At 39.9% G+C, this 17,752-nt stretch overlaps 1 protein-coding gene across 12 annotated transcripts in view; it reads left to right on the top strand.

The window, feature by feature from the left end:
• STX6 (syntaxin 6) overlaps positions 1 to 17,752 on the top strand; it is a 75,623-nt gene that overhangs the window by 5,936 nt on the left and 51,935 nt on the right. For 9 of the 12 annotated variants that reach the window (XM_055084193.1, XM_028488613.2, XM_055084195.1 and 6 more), the window contains exons 2-3: positions 10,694 to 10,863; positions 12,579 to 12,673. In XM_055084193.1, coding sequence (XP_054940168.1) covers positions 10,694 to 10,863; positions 12,579 to 12,673 — 265 coding nt within the window. Of the gene's footprint in view, positions 1 to 4,963; positions 5,029 to 5,331; positions 5,479 to 10,693; positions 10,938 to 12,578; positions 12,674 to 17,752 lie in introns of those variants that run through there. The other 3 variants (XM_055084198.1, XM_055084197.1, XM_055084196.1) reach the window with 3 other exon arrangements.

Here is a 17,752-nt window from a genome sequence, read left to right as displayed (position 1 = left end):
CCCACATGCCGCGGAGCGGCTGGGCCCGTGAGCCATGGCCGCTGAGCCTGCGTGTCCGGAGCCTGTGCTCCGCAACGGGAGAGGTCACAACAGGGAGAGGCCCGCGTACCGCAAAAAAAAATTCATTGAAATATCACCATCCAGAAATAATTAGTTAAATTTTTGGTGTTTTTTTAATCTGTTTCTATTAACAGTTTTATGTAATACTATCCATCAGTTTTTGATCTCTCTTTTTTTATATATAAATATATCAGTCACTGTCCTGAGAACATGGCAGGGATTGTCTTTTTAATCCTTATGAAGTAGGTACTAGTACTATTATTATTATCATCTTACAAATGAAGAAAATGAAACTTAGAGAGTAAAAAAAAAAAAAAACTTCCAAGTTCATAAGCCTGTAATTGGAAAGGCCAGGATTTATATAAATGGGTATTATTGTTGTTATTAATCATTAAGAAATTGGGATCATACTGTCTTATAATCTTTTCATGTTATTTTTTTATATCCTTAAAATGCCTTTGTTGGGGAGGCTTTTTGATGACTGTATTGTATTTTGTTATATAAATGTAATATCACCCAGGACAAGGTTTATGATGTACCTAAATTTTTCACTGTTACAGTTAATATAGTGGCAGGCCTGCTTGTCACAGGTCTTCATTGCTGCTCCTGATTATTTCCATAGCCTGTAGTCCTGTAGCAGATTTGCTAATTCAGAGGGGGTGCACATTTTCAAAGCTTCTGATGCGTGTTGCCGAAGTGCCCTCTAGGATACACCCCTAACTCCACTCGACTCACTACCCCACCCCCAAAAGTTTGATGGGCCCATTTCCCTTGATCCCTTGCCTGTACTGAGTCTCCTTTTAAGAAATCTTGACTAATTTGCTAGTGAAACATACCATATTTGAACCATGTTGTTTTCATCATTATGTTCAGTAAGGTGTTACATAGTATTTGTTTGATGAGTGAGCCCATTTTGAGTTTTGGGTTCTGTAGTTTTTTTCCCCTATCTTGTTTGCAACTTCTAATCAGAATAAGCCACTAAGAAATTGAGCGGTGGAATATGAGAGTATTTTGGTACCAAGTGAGCCTCTCCTATAAGTAAAAGGCATGAATATTGTGGTTCTTTAATATTTTGCTGATTTGGAGGCGTTGTGTGCCCGAACAAGGACAGATTTACTTCCAGGTTCTTGGCTGTGGATCTGTGTTGAAATAAAGGCATAAAGATGAGCAAGATAGTGTATGTTACATTGTATTATTCTCTAACCATCTCTGGGTCTGTGTGTACAGCCTTTTAAACACTAGATTATGAGCTCCTTGAAGGCAAGTATTGTGCATTTTAGTCACACTGTTGAAAAAACTGTTTATTGGTATAGTCACTGTGAAAAAATTATCCTTATTTACAGAGTAATTTCATCCAGTAAAATTGAATGTTAAGTCAGGTCTCATTTTCTACTTTTTAAAAATCAACCAGATGGTTTTTTTTTTTTTTTTGGCTGTGCTGTGTGGCTAGTGGGATCTTAGTTCCCTGACCAGGAATCGAACCCGGGTCCTCAGCAGTGAGAGCACGAAGTCCTGACCACTGTACCACCAGGGAATTCCCCAATCAGATGTTTCACTGTAAAAACCACTTTGCAGACGTTTGTTATATTGAATTAGGCATTTATTGAATGCCAAATAGTCTATTTGGCTCCTGAAATCATAGTCTGGTTTGGAGAACACTATGCAGATATGTGAAACAGTGTAGGTGAAAGACAATATGCTTTGCGTGTAAGAGTTTGGAATAGAGCTGAGATACTGTGGAGACTGAAAAAACTTGGAAAGACCCCCAGGGGAATGTTGGTCAGTGACACTTTAGTGAAGCAAGCAGGGCCTCAATCTGGGCCTTGAAGGAAACATCTGCTTTTCATTTGCAGAGGTGTAAGGACTCTTCCAGCTGGGGAAGCAGTGAGTGAAAGTAGAGCCAGGAATGGGGAAAGGGAGGATGGGAAGAAGACCTGCCAAGTGAAACAGATTTTGTTTCAGTGAGAAATCAGGTTGGAGATTAAAGTCGGCCAGTTTTGGGGTGGAGGAGGCGTGGAATACCCAACTGAGGAGTTTAAAGTAAATGTTTCCTATTGTAAATTCTTAATCAGGAGGTGGTTTTAACTAGCATTTACCATGCACTTGCCTATGGTCAGACAACTTCTGAGGGCTCAAACCCGGCTCTTCTGATTCCACAGAGAAAATAGATTTGTCTGGAGCCTTTGCAAAGATGGGATTGAATAGGTCTTGGTACTGGAAGGGCCCCTCATGCTCTGGGTCAGCAGAACTAGAGGCCAGAAGGCAAGAAGTCTGAGCCCCCGTTCTGTTATTTGTATAGTGAGTGCAGACTAGTTATCGTGAAAGTTCCTTCTAGATCTAAAATCCAGTGATGCAGCTGAAGTAGAGGTTGTGCAAGGTGAGAAGAGGAAGAGTCAAAGATGATGCTTGTCTAGACAAGTCTCAAATCTTGGAAAATAGTGTCACTGTTGACTAAAATGAGGAAGTTAGAGAAGGAAGCTTTTTTTTTTTCTGTTTCATTTTGTTGTATGAATATTTACTGTTTTGTAGGGAGGATATGATTGGTTTGGTTTTAGGCAAATGGAATGATCCTGTAGGCAGCTAAAAATATAGGAATTAGTCCTGGGTGAGAGGTTAGGGTTGGAAATGCAGTGGGGAGGTATCAGCTTCAAGGAATCTTTTGAACCTGCTAGTGTTGATGAGCACCTAGAAGCTATAAAGATAGTGCTGAGAAATACTGGGACCAGGTGGAGGAAGAGGAAAGAGAAAATTAGTAGAAACTAGAAGAGCACAGTGTCACAAAAACAAGGAAGTGAGAGTTTCAAGAAAATAGGCTGTGGTGTCAAGTACACTGGAAATGAGGACGAGTTCAAGTCACCCATGACTTTGACCTGCAGTGTCATTGGTGGCAGTAGTGCTATCCCAGGAGCATTGTGGAAGCAGCAGCAGGTTGAGGTCAAAATAGTATGTAACTATAGGAAACGAAGTAGACTCTTTTTTTTCCCTTCAGGAGAATTATTGCAAAAGATATTATCACAGTGAAGTTGAATTTGGAAATGGCAGTAAGGTCAAGTGCAGGGTATGTGTGTTTTCCCCCTTAAATACAAACGATGTGAGTGTGGAAGTCAAGCAGTAAAAAGAGCTCCTCACCTAGCCCAAGGGGTTGGTGGTAGAACAGGTTGGTGGGATATGGGGTAGAAGGGTGATAGGGTTGCAGAGGTTTGCCCAGCCTAGGTTTTTCAGGTTTCATTAGTAGAGTGGAAACCATCTGCCTTCACTAGCCTCTCAGGGTTTTGATGAAACAGGGACCCCACTGTAAAGAGACATGCAGGATGGGTGCTGCCCCAGGTATAGGTGTTGTGGCTTATTGTGTTTTTCCAAAGGTGGCCGCCCCAATATATATCCTGTCCCATTTGCTTTTCTTAACTTGTGAAGCTGGCATTCTTCAAGCTGGGGTCCTCATTCCTTTTCTTTGAACCCAGGCAGACCTTTGTAACTGCCTCCACTGACAGAATGAGGCAGAAATGACACTGCTTGACTCCTGAAGCTTTCGTCACAAAAGACAGCCAACCAATTCAGCTTCCACCTGCATCTTTCTGACTTGGGACACAAGTCCGGCTCTACTGAAGCCACTCTGCTGGAGCACTCATGTGGAGAGACTACGCAGACACAGAGATACTACTGCGGAGCACCTGCTTCTGCAGCCCCAGCCTGGCAGTCTTTCATCTGAGGCCCCAGACATTGTGGAGCAGGGACAAGCCATCTCCTCTGCGTTCGGCACGGATTCCTGACCCACAGACTCACCACAAGAAACGGTCGTTTGATGCCATTAAGTTTTGGGGTGACTGTTATACAACCACAGTAACTGGAACGGATGCCAGTTCAGAGCCTATCAGCATGGTCAGAGAAGAAAGGAGAAATCAAAAGGCTGATGGAGGCTGCAGCTATGGTTATCCTGCAATCCGTTGGCCCAACTGAATGGCAGATTCCGGGAAACAAAAGCTACCTAATGGCTAAAATACTTCTTCCTCCCATCTTACCAACAAATTTAGTGAGATCCAGATAAGAAATTATTTTATGGACATCTGGATGTATTGCCTGAGGCCCTAAAGGTTGGTTGGGATGGTGAGCCTTTTACCATGGTGGAACAGACTGGAATGTTATATGGGAGGGGCTCAGCTAGCAGTGACCAGGGGTTAGTGCTGGGCTGGCTTCAAAAACAAACTGGGGGACTTCTGTGGTGGTCCAGTGGTTAAGAGTCTGTGCTTCCAATTCAGGGGATGCAGGTTCGATTCCTGGTCGGGGAACTAAGATCCCACATGCCACACGGCGTGGCAAAAAACAAAACTGGATTGGTTAGTCCTGCCAGTGTCAACTCTTTATTTATAAGGAATGGAAGAATCTGGTTTTGAAAGCTTAGTTGAAAGCTTTATTTTTGCCTGAAAGATACATTCTTCAAAGATGTGGACTGTGTTTTCGTTTTTGACAGTTGCTTACTGGGAAAGAAGCTCTGTGTTACACGTGGTCCCATGGGCACTGGCATGGCTTGCAGTGAAGGACCTTCATTCTGGTGGTCATAAGGAGTTCATATCCATGAAGATATGATGGGTCCCATCATTTTGATGGGCCGTTTGGTGGACAGCAAGGGAAAGAGGCTCATCTGTAGTATTTCCAACGCTGTGACTCTTGTTACTCATGAAACGTGTAAGACAAAACTGACGTTGGAAGCATCTGCGACAGATATAGGAGCAGAACATCTGCAACAGATATAGGAGCAGAACATCTGCTTGACTGTTGTAGGAGATAGCCATCTCTCTCCTTCAATGGATTGAAAGATTTCTCTGGGTCAGGAGCTAAACCTGTAATTCCTAGGAAAGCAATTAGCAAGTTTTTGGTGAAATGGTGTCAGACATGATACCCAAAGCTGTCTGTGAGCAGGTTATTATTTACCAAGAAGATTGCTAAACTGAAGAGCTCCAAAAATTTAAGGTATACATGGCCCCTCATAGAAAGTTGTGAGTGTCAGACTTTAATCATTCCCATTACACACTTGGAAGAAAAACCTGAAAAGAGCTGCACCTAACTCTACAGGAAACAGAGGCAGTATCTTGTGATTTTGACCTTTCTGGAGAGCACAGGTGAAAGTGGATCACTGTTGACTAAGGAGTCGGCAGCTGCAGCACCGTCCACAGGGTGCAGCATGCTCACATGGGCTCACTGTGTGGTGAGCACTAACCATGGAGTAGATGATGCTGGGCATGCCTGTGTGGGAAGTGCGTGACTAGCCAATTCATGCAGAAACAACTCCCTTACCTTTCCTGAGAAAGTAGGTGAAGAAAATTCGACCAGCTCTTCTGTGTCGAAACCCTCACAAATATCAAACAGCTGTCGTGGTTATATACTCCTCTGTCCTATTCATCCATTTACTTGGAATGACAGGTGATTCTAAATATTTAGTCCCAGATATTTACAAATAGTTCTGAATTGAGCAGGTTGTCTCACTAGGTAGGGTCTTGTATATTATTACATTGTGTCTTGTATTTCTTGAAACTATTCAGAAATTCTAAGTTCTTTGGGATATTCTGGTTACCATTAATAGTTGCCTTAAAAATAGGTTTTGTTTGTGACACATGTTTTCTCTCCATTCATGCCTTCTTTTTCAGGGTAATGCTATGCTGAATTGATATTGGAAGAAGAAAAATAGGGAGATGTTTTAAACTTTGAGGGACCCCCCCCCCACCCGTTAGTTGCTTTTAAGATAGGATTCCTTGACACACTGCATGTTCTGGCTTTTCAAGATCTGAACCATTGCTGACAGTTCCCACCTTTGTGATCCCTTAAAACATGTCTTAGAAATGTAAACTAAGACTACTTTGACTTTCTTGTGTCTGTGCTACTACATGAAAACTAAAAATGAAACCTCTTTTAAAAATAAGAGATTGGGGCTTCCCTGGTGGCGCAGTGTTTGAGAGTCCGCCTGCCGATGCAGGGGACGCGGGTTCGTGCCCCGGTCTGGGAGGATCCCACATGCCATGGAGCAGCTGGGCCCGTTAGCCATGGCCACTGAGCCTGTGCGTCCGGAGCCTGTGCTCCGCAACGGGAGGGGCCACAACAGTGAGAGGCCGCATACCGAAAAAAAATAAATAAATAAGAGATTGAGAGTGGAATAAGCCAGGTCACTGGCCAGGCCTGTTGGGTTTTGAATGTCATCCTGGGATTGCTTTGCAGCATTTTTCTAATTCCTGCCATTTCTTTCATTTCTTCTTTAGGACATGCACAAGTTCTTGCATGCTTAAGGACTCCTTGATTTCACTCTGTGCTGCTAGAATTGAATCTACCCACCTGCCCCTCCACCCTGGCAAGTCTGAAAGTGTGGCCCTTGGATCCCAAGGGGGTCTCAAGATCCTTTCATAGAAGAGCCCCTCAGCTTAAACTGCTTTTCATGATACTACTCAGATGTTATTTGCTTTTTTTCATCATGTTGACAATAACACTGATGGTGCAAACTGCTGGTGCCTTAGCCTAAATCAAGGCAGTGGCACCAAACTGTACTAATAGTCATTGTATTCCTCCCTCGCAGTGAAAAAGAAAAATGAGAATCATATTCCTTCAAGGATGTTCTTCATGAAACAGTAAAAAAAAAAAAAAAAAAAAAAAATTAATTTTATCAAATCTTGAGTCCCAAGAACACCTTTTCTCATTTTTTTAAAAGTTATAATTTACCTACAGTAAAATTGACCCTTTTTAGTGTATACTTCTGTGAAATTTGACAAATGCATATCGTCAGTAATGACCACCTCCACAAATAAGTTGCAGGACAGATCCATCACCCCTAAAAGTTTCTGTGTCCCCCTTCCCCCATGCCCAGCATCTGGCAACTACTGATCTATTTTCTTTCCCTATAGTTCTGCCTTCTCCAGAATGTTACAGAAATGGAATCATACAATGTGTGGCCTTCTGAGTCTAACTTCTCACATTTTGCATAATGCATTTGAGATTTGTCCATATTGTTGCATGTATTTGTGGTTTGTTTCTTTTTATTGCTGAGTAGTATTCCATTGTGTACCACAGTTTGTCCATTCCTTAGCTGAAGGACATTCGGGTTTTTTTTCCATTTTTGGCTGTTACGACTAAAGCTACTATTAGAATTTGCAGGTTGTCGTATGAACCCGTGTGTTTTTGTATCACCTTGAAGTGGGGTTGTTGGGTCATAATGGTAAGTGTATGTTTTGTATGTTTTTTTTGTCTCTGTTTTTTATAAATTTATTTATTTTATTTATTTTTGGCTGTGTTGGGTCTTCGTTGCTGCGCGCGGGCCTTCTCTAGTTGCTGCAAGCAGGGGCTACTCTTTGTTGCGGTGTGTGGTCTTCTTATCGCGGTGGCTTCTCTTGTTGTGGAGCATGGGCTCTAGGTGCGTGGGCTTCAGTAGTTGTGGCTCACGGACTCTAGAGCGCAGGCTCAGTAGTTGTGGTGCACGGGCTTAGTTGCTCCGCGGCATGTGGGATCTTCCCGGACCAGGGCTCGAACCTGTGTCCCCTGCACTGGCAGGTGGATTCTTAACCACTGCGCCACCAGGGAAGCCCATGTATGTTTAATTTTAAGAAACAGCCACACTGTTTTCCAAAGTAGCTGTACAGTTTTGCATTTCCACCAGTAATGAATGAGAGTTCCAGTTACTCCACCACCTGGTCAGCACTTGGCATTGTCAATTGGTTGGTTAGTTGTGTGAAGCCATTCTAAGTTTGTAGTGGTATCTCATTGTGGATTTACTTTGCATTTTTCTGATGACTAATTATTAGGCATCTTTTCATGTGCTTAGTTTTCATTTGTATGTCGTCTCTGGTGAAGTGACTGTTCAGATCTTTTGTCCATTTTTAAATTGAGTTTTCTTAAGTTTTGAGAGTTTTTTGAAAAAATATATATTGTAGATACAAGTCATTAATCAGACATGTAATATACAAATGTTTTCTCCCAGCCTTAATACACATTTTAATACTCTGTGTGACAAAATGAGAGAGTGCATGAAACACTTTTGTTATATTGTGAGCTAAGATGGTGACTCCAGGGAAAGCACTTCTGTGATCCAGCTATGAGCTGAAATAGCTCGTTTTTTCCTCCACAGAATCTCATTTTTTCTTCAAAGAATGACTCGCAAACTGGTTATTGAGATTTGCATATGTTCACACATCTCCAAATTATCTTAAAAAAACTTGAGATTTTCTCAAAAATGAATGAGGTGAACCTGTCACTTGTCGGGAAACAACTGAAAGTATTTTTGTGGATGATGAAATCAGAGCCTTTTTTTTAAAAATAGAATTTTGGAAAGCTCATATCAACTGCTATCATCTTACAGATTCCCAGTAGTTAAGTATTTCTGATGGAATTGGTGGTGATATTATTATATGATTTTGGATATTGTATAAGGAAATGAGTCAGCATTTGGAAGATCTTTGATGCTCAGTAAACTAATACTTTACAAATGACCAGTACGTGATGCTGTAAAATCATATGTGGGTAACACATCCATTCACAATACAAGATGGAGCAGTGGGTTGTAATGTATGAGAATATACAACATCTTTGGTACAGTTTCAGCTTCCACGTTGCAGCTAACCTTTAAGAAACTGCCATTGTCGAGTTTTCATATTGTGTCAAGAAAGAATATCCACAATTATCTGAAAAGACTGTTAAAACACTCCTCCCTTTTCCAACTACCTATCTGTATGAGGCTGGATTTCCATCATATACTTCAGCCAAAACGTATGTCAACAGGCTGAATGTAGAAGCAGATGTGAGAATCCACCTGTCTACTGTTAAACCAGATATTAAAGAGATTTGCAAAAATGTGAATCACTGCCACTCTTCTTACTAAATATTGTTGTTTTAGAAATTTTTGGCAGAAACATTAACATATCGTAATTTCATCATGTTTGATTAATTGGTAAATATTTTAAAATATCTGTTTGAATTTCTAATACGGTAAGTGGCAATAGATAGAGTCCAAATCAATCTGAGTTCTTTGGAGTCTTCAATAATTTTGAAAAGTGCCAAAGAGCCCTGAGACCAAAAAAGTTTATGGATCACTGCTTAAGAGTTTAATTCCGGCATCCTAGTTGTCTGCTGGTGTGGAGAACGTGGTATGCCCTAGCCTGAGGCTTCTAGTTCTCAAAAAGGAATTCACATTTCCTTTACAGAACTGATAATTTTCATATTCTTTAGAATGAGATATCATTTTAGATACCTTTTTAACTCTGTCTTCTGTTGTCATAGAGGGTATTCAACACAAATAAACCAAGTACTTCATATTATGGCAAAATGTATACCTCTTTCTTTACCAAATCAGCCAGAAACCTCAATAAAGAGTAAAAATAGCAGATTGACATCTCACTTACTTAGTCCTTCCTCTTTTTGTCTCAAATAGAGTTTCTCTTTAGCGCTAAAAGCATAAGACTGATGTGAGAGGAAAAATGAGGGGACTTGCCTAACCCATGAAGTGGTTATGAACATAACCTTGGTAGATTCATTGTTGGCCGCGTAGCTCAGTGATTTATTCAGCCAGGCCCAATGGCTGTATTCTCTATTTAACATTCAGCTTTTTAGCTCTCATCAGTATTCACAGTCCAAGGTATTGTAAGCGTCCTTGCTTCATTTTGTTAGTGCTGTCTCCTCTGGTACTTGAAATGTCAGAGGGAATAGGATGCGTGCAATTTCTGTTTTAAAGCAATAGATAACGAACACACTGAACACCCAGAAGAATTGGTTAAGAAATCATAGAAGGATCAAAACAGATCTCTTAGTTTAGGAGCATGAAGATTATAATCTTTGTACACAAGAGACCACGATTATAAAATGAGTCCTTTTTGGTTTTTATATGTGGTAGTGTTAGATTATAATATTTAAATCATTTAGGGTGGATATTGGCCCAATGGCAGGGGCAGGGGAGGAGTTTTTAAGACCTTGTGACTGTATCTAATCTAAAAGCAAAATAGGCCATAGCTCTTAATGGCCTAGTCTCACTCCCTAAACATGAAGCACACTAATCTGCTGTACAGAGTTGCTTAATCCAGGAAAGTAGATAAATTTAAAGCTAATAATGTTTAGGAATCTTCTAATGAGATGTTGGATTTTAAAATGTCTCAGATTAAAATACTTGCCTTCTAAAAGACTAGCTGTGTAAGAGTAACCCTTCCTTCTACCCTTTTTTACCCCTCTTCCACACGAACCTCCCCAAGAAAAGGAAAGTTGTTTTGGAACCTTTTCTTCTGAATATAAATTACTTCACTCCAACTGGTAACATGTGTGAATGTTAACGGCCCTTTAGTTAATTTATATTATAGCTTCTTAGACTACTTTTAAGTACAGTCCGTTAGAAAAATTAAATTTTGTCCTTCACAAACAAACTTGGTAATTATAGCTGCTTAAGTAGTGGCTGTTTTATTTTGAAATCAGCAGAGAACATAATATTCAGACTATTATTTTAAAGTTTTGAACTTTGATATTTGTCCATGAAGAGCCTTCTGTAACGACTTAAAAACACTTTGGGGAATGGTGGCTGCTGAGGATGGTGTCTGATCATAAAGGTTCACCTAAGTCTTATAAGTTGTTTGTGGAACATACTGTCTCATATCTCTCCTTTCCCTTCACCTGAATACAGAGAGGTACAGAAAGCAGTCAACACTGCACAGGGATTGTTTCAGAGATGGACAGAGCTCCTCCAGGACCCATCCACAGCCACGAGGGAAGAAATCGACTGGACCACCAACGAGCTGAGAAACAACCTCCGGAGCATAGAGTGGGATCTAGAGGACCTTGACGAAACCATCAATATCCTTTTTCTGCAGTGTCTGTGCCACGTGAGGCAAGCAGACAAATGGACAAGTTTCATCCAGATGTCTCAAGTACATAGATTAGATACTGCCTTTTATCGTTGATTGATGTTGCCCTTATTCGTACCATGACACACTTAAAATCGTTGACCAGTAATCTAAGGTAGAGTAGTCGAATCCTGCAACATGAAGGTGGCATAGTGCAGTGATTTTGAGCTTGGACCCTAGAGTCAGGCTGGGTGTTCAAGTCCTGGCTCCGCCAGTTACTAACTGTGACTTTGGGCACATTGCTCTTCAGTAGAACGTCAGGATAACAGTTGTACCTAGCTCATAGGGTGTTGAAAGTTTATTAGGTAAAGAGCTTAGAATGGCGTCTGACACACAGTGAACTTCTATGAAAGTGTTAGCCGTCATGATTTCAGAGAGGTGTGTATACGGACTAGTGTTATACATTGGTAATTAGAAATCACAAGAAGATCCTTCTCTAGACTTTTTCCTGTTCAATGCCAGTGTCCATTAGAGAGGCATCTTGTACCATGAAACTGCATTTACTAAAGCAGATCTGTTATGCTGAGTCATGCTATCGATGTTAAATAAGTCCTGACTGATGAACCAGAGAATGGTAAAAGCTGGATTATATGGCCTTTCTTTTAACTGGAAAAATCCCATTTAATCAGAACTTTAGATTGAAGATATGCCATTTGCATGTTTTGAGTTCTGTTTTGCTTTTTTCTAACTGTGGTGCAACATAAAGGAAACTAGCTTTTGTCAGGATCACTCTGTAGTCAGCACACAGGTTCACATGCAGTTGATGTGTGGAGTGCATAATTTCTGTTAATCACAATGACCCCGGGGCACCTTTTAAATTATTAAAAGACAAATGTGTTCTCTAAAACTAGTGGAACAGAATATGTGAGGGAGTGGGATCAAAAGCACAGTTACAGGGAGATATGTCTTCCCTCGAGGTAGGAGGGATGAGAAAAAGATTAGGGGAGATAGAGAAATTGTGAGATAAAGTGAACAAAAGTTTTAATAGATATTTGTCATTCAGCAATAGTTTTTGAGTGTGCTATGTGCTGGACATTTTGTTAGTTACTGAGATTGGATTGATAAGCAAAACTGTACCAACCCTTGTAGAATTTACCGTGGGAGTATAGAGGGACTTGGGGGCGGGAGAAACAGACATTAGTCAAATATTGGCACAAGTGTATACTTGCAGATGATAAGAGATAAGTACAGAGAGCCATGTGAGTGACACGGGGCAGGAGAACCAAGCTGGGGGTGAGGAGAGCAGGAAAGCTTCACAGAAGAAGCCTCGATCTCTAGGTTAAGAAGCAGAGTTAGCTTCTTGACAGAAGTGGAATGAGTTGGAATGGCAAATGAAAACAGCTTGCTGTTTCCCAGGACAAAAGCTGTCCTGAGAAAGGTGATCTGGAATCAGAGTGCTGGCAGGCATCTGGAAGAGCCCAGCTCAGCTGTGGTCAGACACCCATGGGTTTGCAGTGAACCCAGGCAGGTCATCTCTGCCTCGGGGCACAAGGATCCTCATCTAGCTGTGGGCAGAGAAAGTTTGAGAATGATAGTGTCAAGTTGACTATGTGTTCAGAAACGCTGGGCCAGATTTTATTGCTGTGAGAGATTCTGTGGTTTCACCTGATGTTGGTTGTTAGGTTTTCGATGATGAAATTGCTTTACCTTGACTTTTTGACCCACGCATAGTCGAAGCAAATCCTAGGAAATTCAACCTCGATGCAACCGAATTGAGTATAAGAAAAGCTTTCATCACAAGTACTCGGCAAGTTGTCAGGGTAAGGGATGTGATCTTACTGTGTTATTTGTGTGAGAAATAGCCAGACTTCTCTGAACTCTTTCCTTTAATTTAAACTAATAGGTCAACTCTGAAACCCCTTTTTAATATGAATTAAATGCCAGTTTTCTACATATTTCTCTGATTGAAAAGTAAACTGTTTTTAGTATCGGTCAGGCTTTTTTCTCAGAGCAAAAATCAGAGAGTAGACTGCTGGCTTTGGGAAGGTTACTGTAATCTTCCTCTCCATACCTCTCATTTCTCCAAACCAGTTATCTTTTTTCCTCTTTATTTCTTAGTATACTGTATTTCTAGACAAAAAGAAGAACTGCTATTGTAGAAACCATTTGCTTTCCTGATTGATTGGTAATCCCTTTGCATTGTGAAGGGTACTCTTACTGGGTTTGGATGGCGGCCTCTTACACCATCTGAATTGCTTCTGGAACTCTTGCAACCCATTTACTGACATTTCCATATACAACTGCTTGACAGCCTTTCGGGAGTTATCCATAGCAAGCAAGCATCTATCAGCGTGTAAAAAATCAATCCAGGGGAACAAATCTTTAGTCTCAAATTATTTAGATAATAACCTATTATTTAAAAAACCTGAGAGAAAATAGCATTTAAGTGAAATCTTGTATGGTTAAGATCTGTTTGTATTTTGAAACTATATGGCTAAGCCAGGTGATTAGCATAACTAGATGTAGGAGAACCACCTGTCTTTAACATATGTACTAGAAAGCAGCTTCCTTGAATAAAAAGACTTGGGATCATACCAGTGCTAACATATGGCTTTTTAAGAGTCATCTGAGGCGGGAACCTTGGTGTGTGTTGCCAAAGACTCCATGTCATGTGATTTCCTTTTGAAATTATTTCAGATGGTAGGTTATCACTGCACTTTAAATATTCTTGTTCCTTTACTCATTAGTTGCCTTTCTGTATCCATGTACCTAAATTGTTTAGAAATAAACCCACATTGTAATGGGGGCAGTAACCTTTTTAGACCTAGGTGCCCCATCTATACAATGAACATTTGGATTAGACACTCCTAGTCTCTAGCCAGTTCAGAGGCTATTCTGATAAGGAAGCCCAGTTGTTGGGTGATGTATTTTTATGGTAAGGTAAATAATTTCCCAATTCCTTATTTTATAAATGTAGTGTGTGCTTTTTTAAGTTTTTGTGATAGATTTTTCTGAAAATGACTTCTGTAGATGTTGGTATTTAAATGGTGCCTTGCAGTGAAGCGTATATTCGTGACTTTAATCATTATATTTGTTTTTCTGCAAGGTAGTACTTGTAAATTCTGCAAATTGAAATTCAGAGGTCAACATAGTAAAAGTTAAGTGAGTTGGTATAATTGGAAGTATAATCCAAAGTTCATTTTATAATAATTGAAAAGCTTTTTAAAGTATGTTCTTTGAAAGAAGTATTCTAAATCAAGTCCATACTTCATAATGTTGCAGTCCTTTTATAGTTGAGATCTAAACTGTACTCAACTGTGTGACCCAACTGAATGTTTTAGAGTTTTTAATCATTCTTCTAATTTATTACTCCTTTTTGGAAGCTGTTACTATTTGCCAGTGGTGGGTTAATAGTACCTAACTGAGTTTTTGCTCATCTGATTTTAATAAATTCTAATTGAGGTTTTGTGGAAGAGAAGTGGTAATTGATGCTAACTTGATTTTTTTTTAAAAAAAGCATTGTGTTGATTCAATATTGCATTCAGCTGAACAGTATTTGTATCCAGAACTCTCTGGGTTCCACTTGGAGGACACTGATAGTGTGGGATCAGAGAGTTAGCAATTTTGGGAAATGAAACACAAGACCAAGCCCAGATTAGGAATTTGTACATCACAAGTTTATGTAAGCTCCTGTTACCATTATTAGTGGATTTTCATTTAGTTGCTTAGAGGAATACCTTTTGATCCACAGTGTATGCCAATTGTGCTTTCTCCTTCTAGGGCATTATACATTTTTTGTTGCTGTTCTACCTGAAGAACTAAATCTTTCTCTTGTGTTTGTTCTCATTTAACGTCCGCTGTTTTTGCTTTTTAATACGTTATTTTTGTTTATCTTCTCAATGTCCACTGTTTTTGTTTTTTAATAAGTCATTTTTGTTTAAAAAGTCCTGTATATGTTTTTCCAAACGTTTTTTAAGTTTGTGCAGTTTTTATTAAGTTTTGCTGGCGGTTTTTACTAAAGAAAGCAAAACATTCTTGTTTTTGTTTATATAACCTTGGTATTTTTGAGGTCATCATTTTTACGTTCGTGGAGTCGCCTATACATCAGAGTTTTCGCTTGTGAGATGTTCGTGTTATGGAAGTCTACTGCAGAAGTGATGTTGGGTTAATTTAGTGAAAGGTTTTGCAGTGAATGGCAGAACAGTGAGAGAGGTGAGGAGACCTGAGTTCTAGGCTCAGCTGAGACCTTAATAAATTTTCAGCGTGGCAAGTCATTTAGCCTCTCTGGATCTCAGTTTTCTTTGTCAATTAAATGATCCTCACTAACATTCTCCAACTTTGTTTAAACTTTCAAAGGCAGTCAGAACTATAGCACCGCCTCCCCAAAATCCAGCCTCTTCAAACCCAAGAATTGTTGGTAGTCAGTTATAAGTCAAGATAGAAATGGCTTTGGTTAATCAAAAAGGGTGAATCATACTCTTTGGTTACAAATGACACTGGGATGTGACTCCTCTGAGTGGGAAGCACTGGGATTTATAGTGAGCCGTTCACTCAGCTTGGAAGATGGCATAAAATGGGAACAGGAGCATAAACAACCAGGACTGTTGTTGTTCTTTTGGCAGGTGAACCATTTTTTTATCGGTACTAACTGATGTCTTGACTGCCTGTTCTAAACTTCTTGTATTAGAAAGAAGATGAGGAAATTCCCTGGCGGTCCAGTGGTTAGGACTCCAAGCTGTCACTGCCAAGGGCTCGGGTTCGATCCCCGGTCGGGGAACTACCCACAAGCTGCGCAGCGTGGCCAAAACAACAACAAATAACTGTTTTGTTTTTTTTTTTTTAAAAAGATGAGTAATTATGTTTTTGGCATGACAGGTTGTTAAAAAATGCTCAAAACTGTTTAGTGACATAGTGTAAAATTCCATATCCTCATAAGAAGGTCATCTGTGGTATGGTATCTGGCAGCTTTTACACTACATAAAAAAAGTGCCATCCTGAAAGTGAAAGCCATAGCTCTTTACCATCTGCCATGGCCCCAAACAGGATGCACACCACACAGCTGTTGAGTTCACTGACCATCAGAGCGAACATACACCCCCACACACGTTTATTAAACAGAAAATTTTAAAACTGGAACTTTAAACCGTGTATTTCATTAAAGTAATGCGTGCTCATTTCAAAGAAAATTAGAAAAATTTTACAAGAGGAAAAAATAGAAAAACCTAAACTCAAAATAAGAACCGTAAACACAGAACTTTGTTGCGTTTTTTACATAGTTGTGATCATACTGTTGTGCAGTCATAAGTACTTTTATTTTAATTTTTAAAATTAAGAGTAATTCATACTATTTTTAAAATGCAGATAATTTTGATTAGGAAAGGTGAAATGCCCCTCCATGCTGTAATTCCACTCCCTAAAAAAAAAAAAAAAAACACAATTTTAAGTATTTTTTCTAGCCATTTTATAGACATTGAAGTACACTTTTAAAAGAAATGACATTAGTCTGTAATTTTTTTCTATGAAAAAATATTGTGGACATAGTTGTATATCAATACAGATATATCTAGACCAGTGCTGTCCAATAGAAATACTAAAATGCAAGCTATCTTTAATTTTCTAGTAGTCACATTTTTTTTGTTTTTTTTTGTTTTGATTTTTGCGGTATGCGGGCCTCTCACTGTTGTGGCCTCTCCCGTTGCGGGGCACAGGCTCCGGACGCGCAGGCTCAGCGGCCATGGCTCATGGGCCCAGCCGCTCCGCGGCACGTGGGATCTTCCCGGACCGGGGCACGAACCCGTGTCCCCTGCATCGGCAGGCAGACTCTCAACCACTGCGCCACCAGGGAAGCCCTCTAGTAGTCATATTTTAAAAGTAAAAAGAAGCAGGTGAACTTAATGTATTTTTTAACTTAGTATATCCAGAAGATTATTATTTAAACATATAATCAATATAAAAGTAATAGAGATTTTTTGTTAAATTTTTAAAACTTTTTTTTACTAAAACTTCTAAGTCTGGCATATATTTTACACTTAAGGATATCTCAATTCAGAAGTGAACTTTTCATTGGGGATACTTCATCTGCATTTAGAGTTTATAATACAGTTGAAAAGCTTGATTTGCATACCCAGTATTTTCCAGACATGTGAAAGTTTTCCAGTAATTGAATTTAAATCTAAATTAATTAAAATTAAATAAAATTAAAAATTTAATTCCTCAGTTGCACTGACTCCATTTCATGATCTCAATACGTAACCGTTAATTGGCTAATAGCTACTGGATAGAGTAGATTTAGATTACCTTTTTAACGGTTGCATACTTTATCAATCCTCACAATGACCCTATAAAATATTATACAGAAGAAACAGGCACTTAGAAAAATTGAGTAATTTGCGCAACTTTGCATAGATACTAAAAAGCGTAACTAAGCTTGAACCCAGGTCTTTGACGTGAAAGACTATGCTCTTAACCTCTTCTCTAACCCGGTTCTATTATGATCTGTTTGATCATTGACCCTATTGGTAGATATTAGGTGGTTGTTAATTTTTGGCAATTGCAAATCATACTTCAGGAACCATCTTTGTGAGCATATCCTGAATATTTAAGTACTAAAAAGTTCAATGAAAATGCACATTTAAAACATTGGTTAGGGGCTTCCCTGGTGGCGCAGTGGTTGCGCGTCCGCCTGCCGATGCAGGGGAACCGGGTTCGCGCCCCGGTCCGGGAGGATCCCACATGCCGCGGAGCGGCTGGGCCCGTGAGCCATGGCCGCTGAGCCTGCGCGTCCGGAGCCTGTGGTCCGCAACGGGAGAGGCCGCAGCAGAGGGAGGCCCGCATACCACAAAACAAACAAACAAACAAAAACATTGGTTAATATTTTCAAAGTATCCTGCAAAGAGACC

The sequence above is a fragment of the Physeter macrocephalus genome, chromosome 4 (genome assembly GCF_002837175.3).
Source record: "Physeter macrocephalus isolate SW-GA chromosome 4, ASM283717v5, whole genome shotgun sequence".
In the NCBI taxonomy this organism is placed as follows: Eukaryota; Metazoa; Chordata; class Mammalia; order Artiodactyla; family Physeteridae; genus Physeter; species Physeter macrocephalus.
Note: the sequence above shows the minus strand (reverse complement) of the source record. Positions and strands in the feature narration are given on the sequence as shown.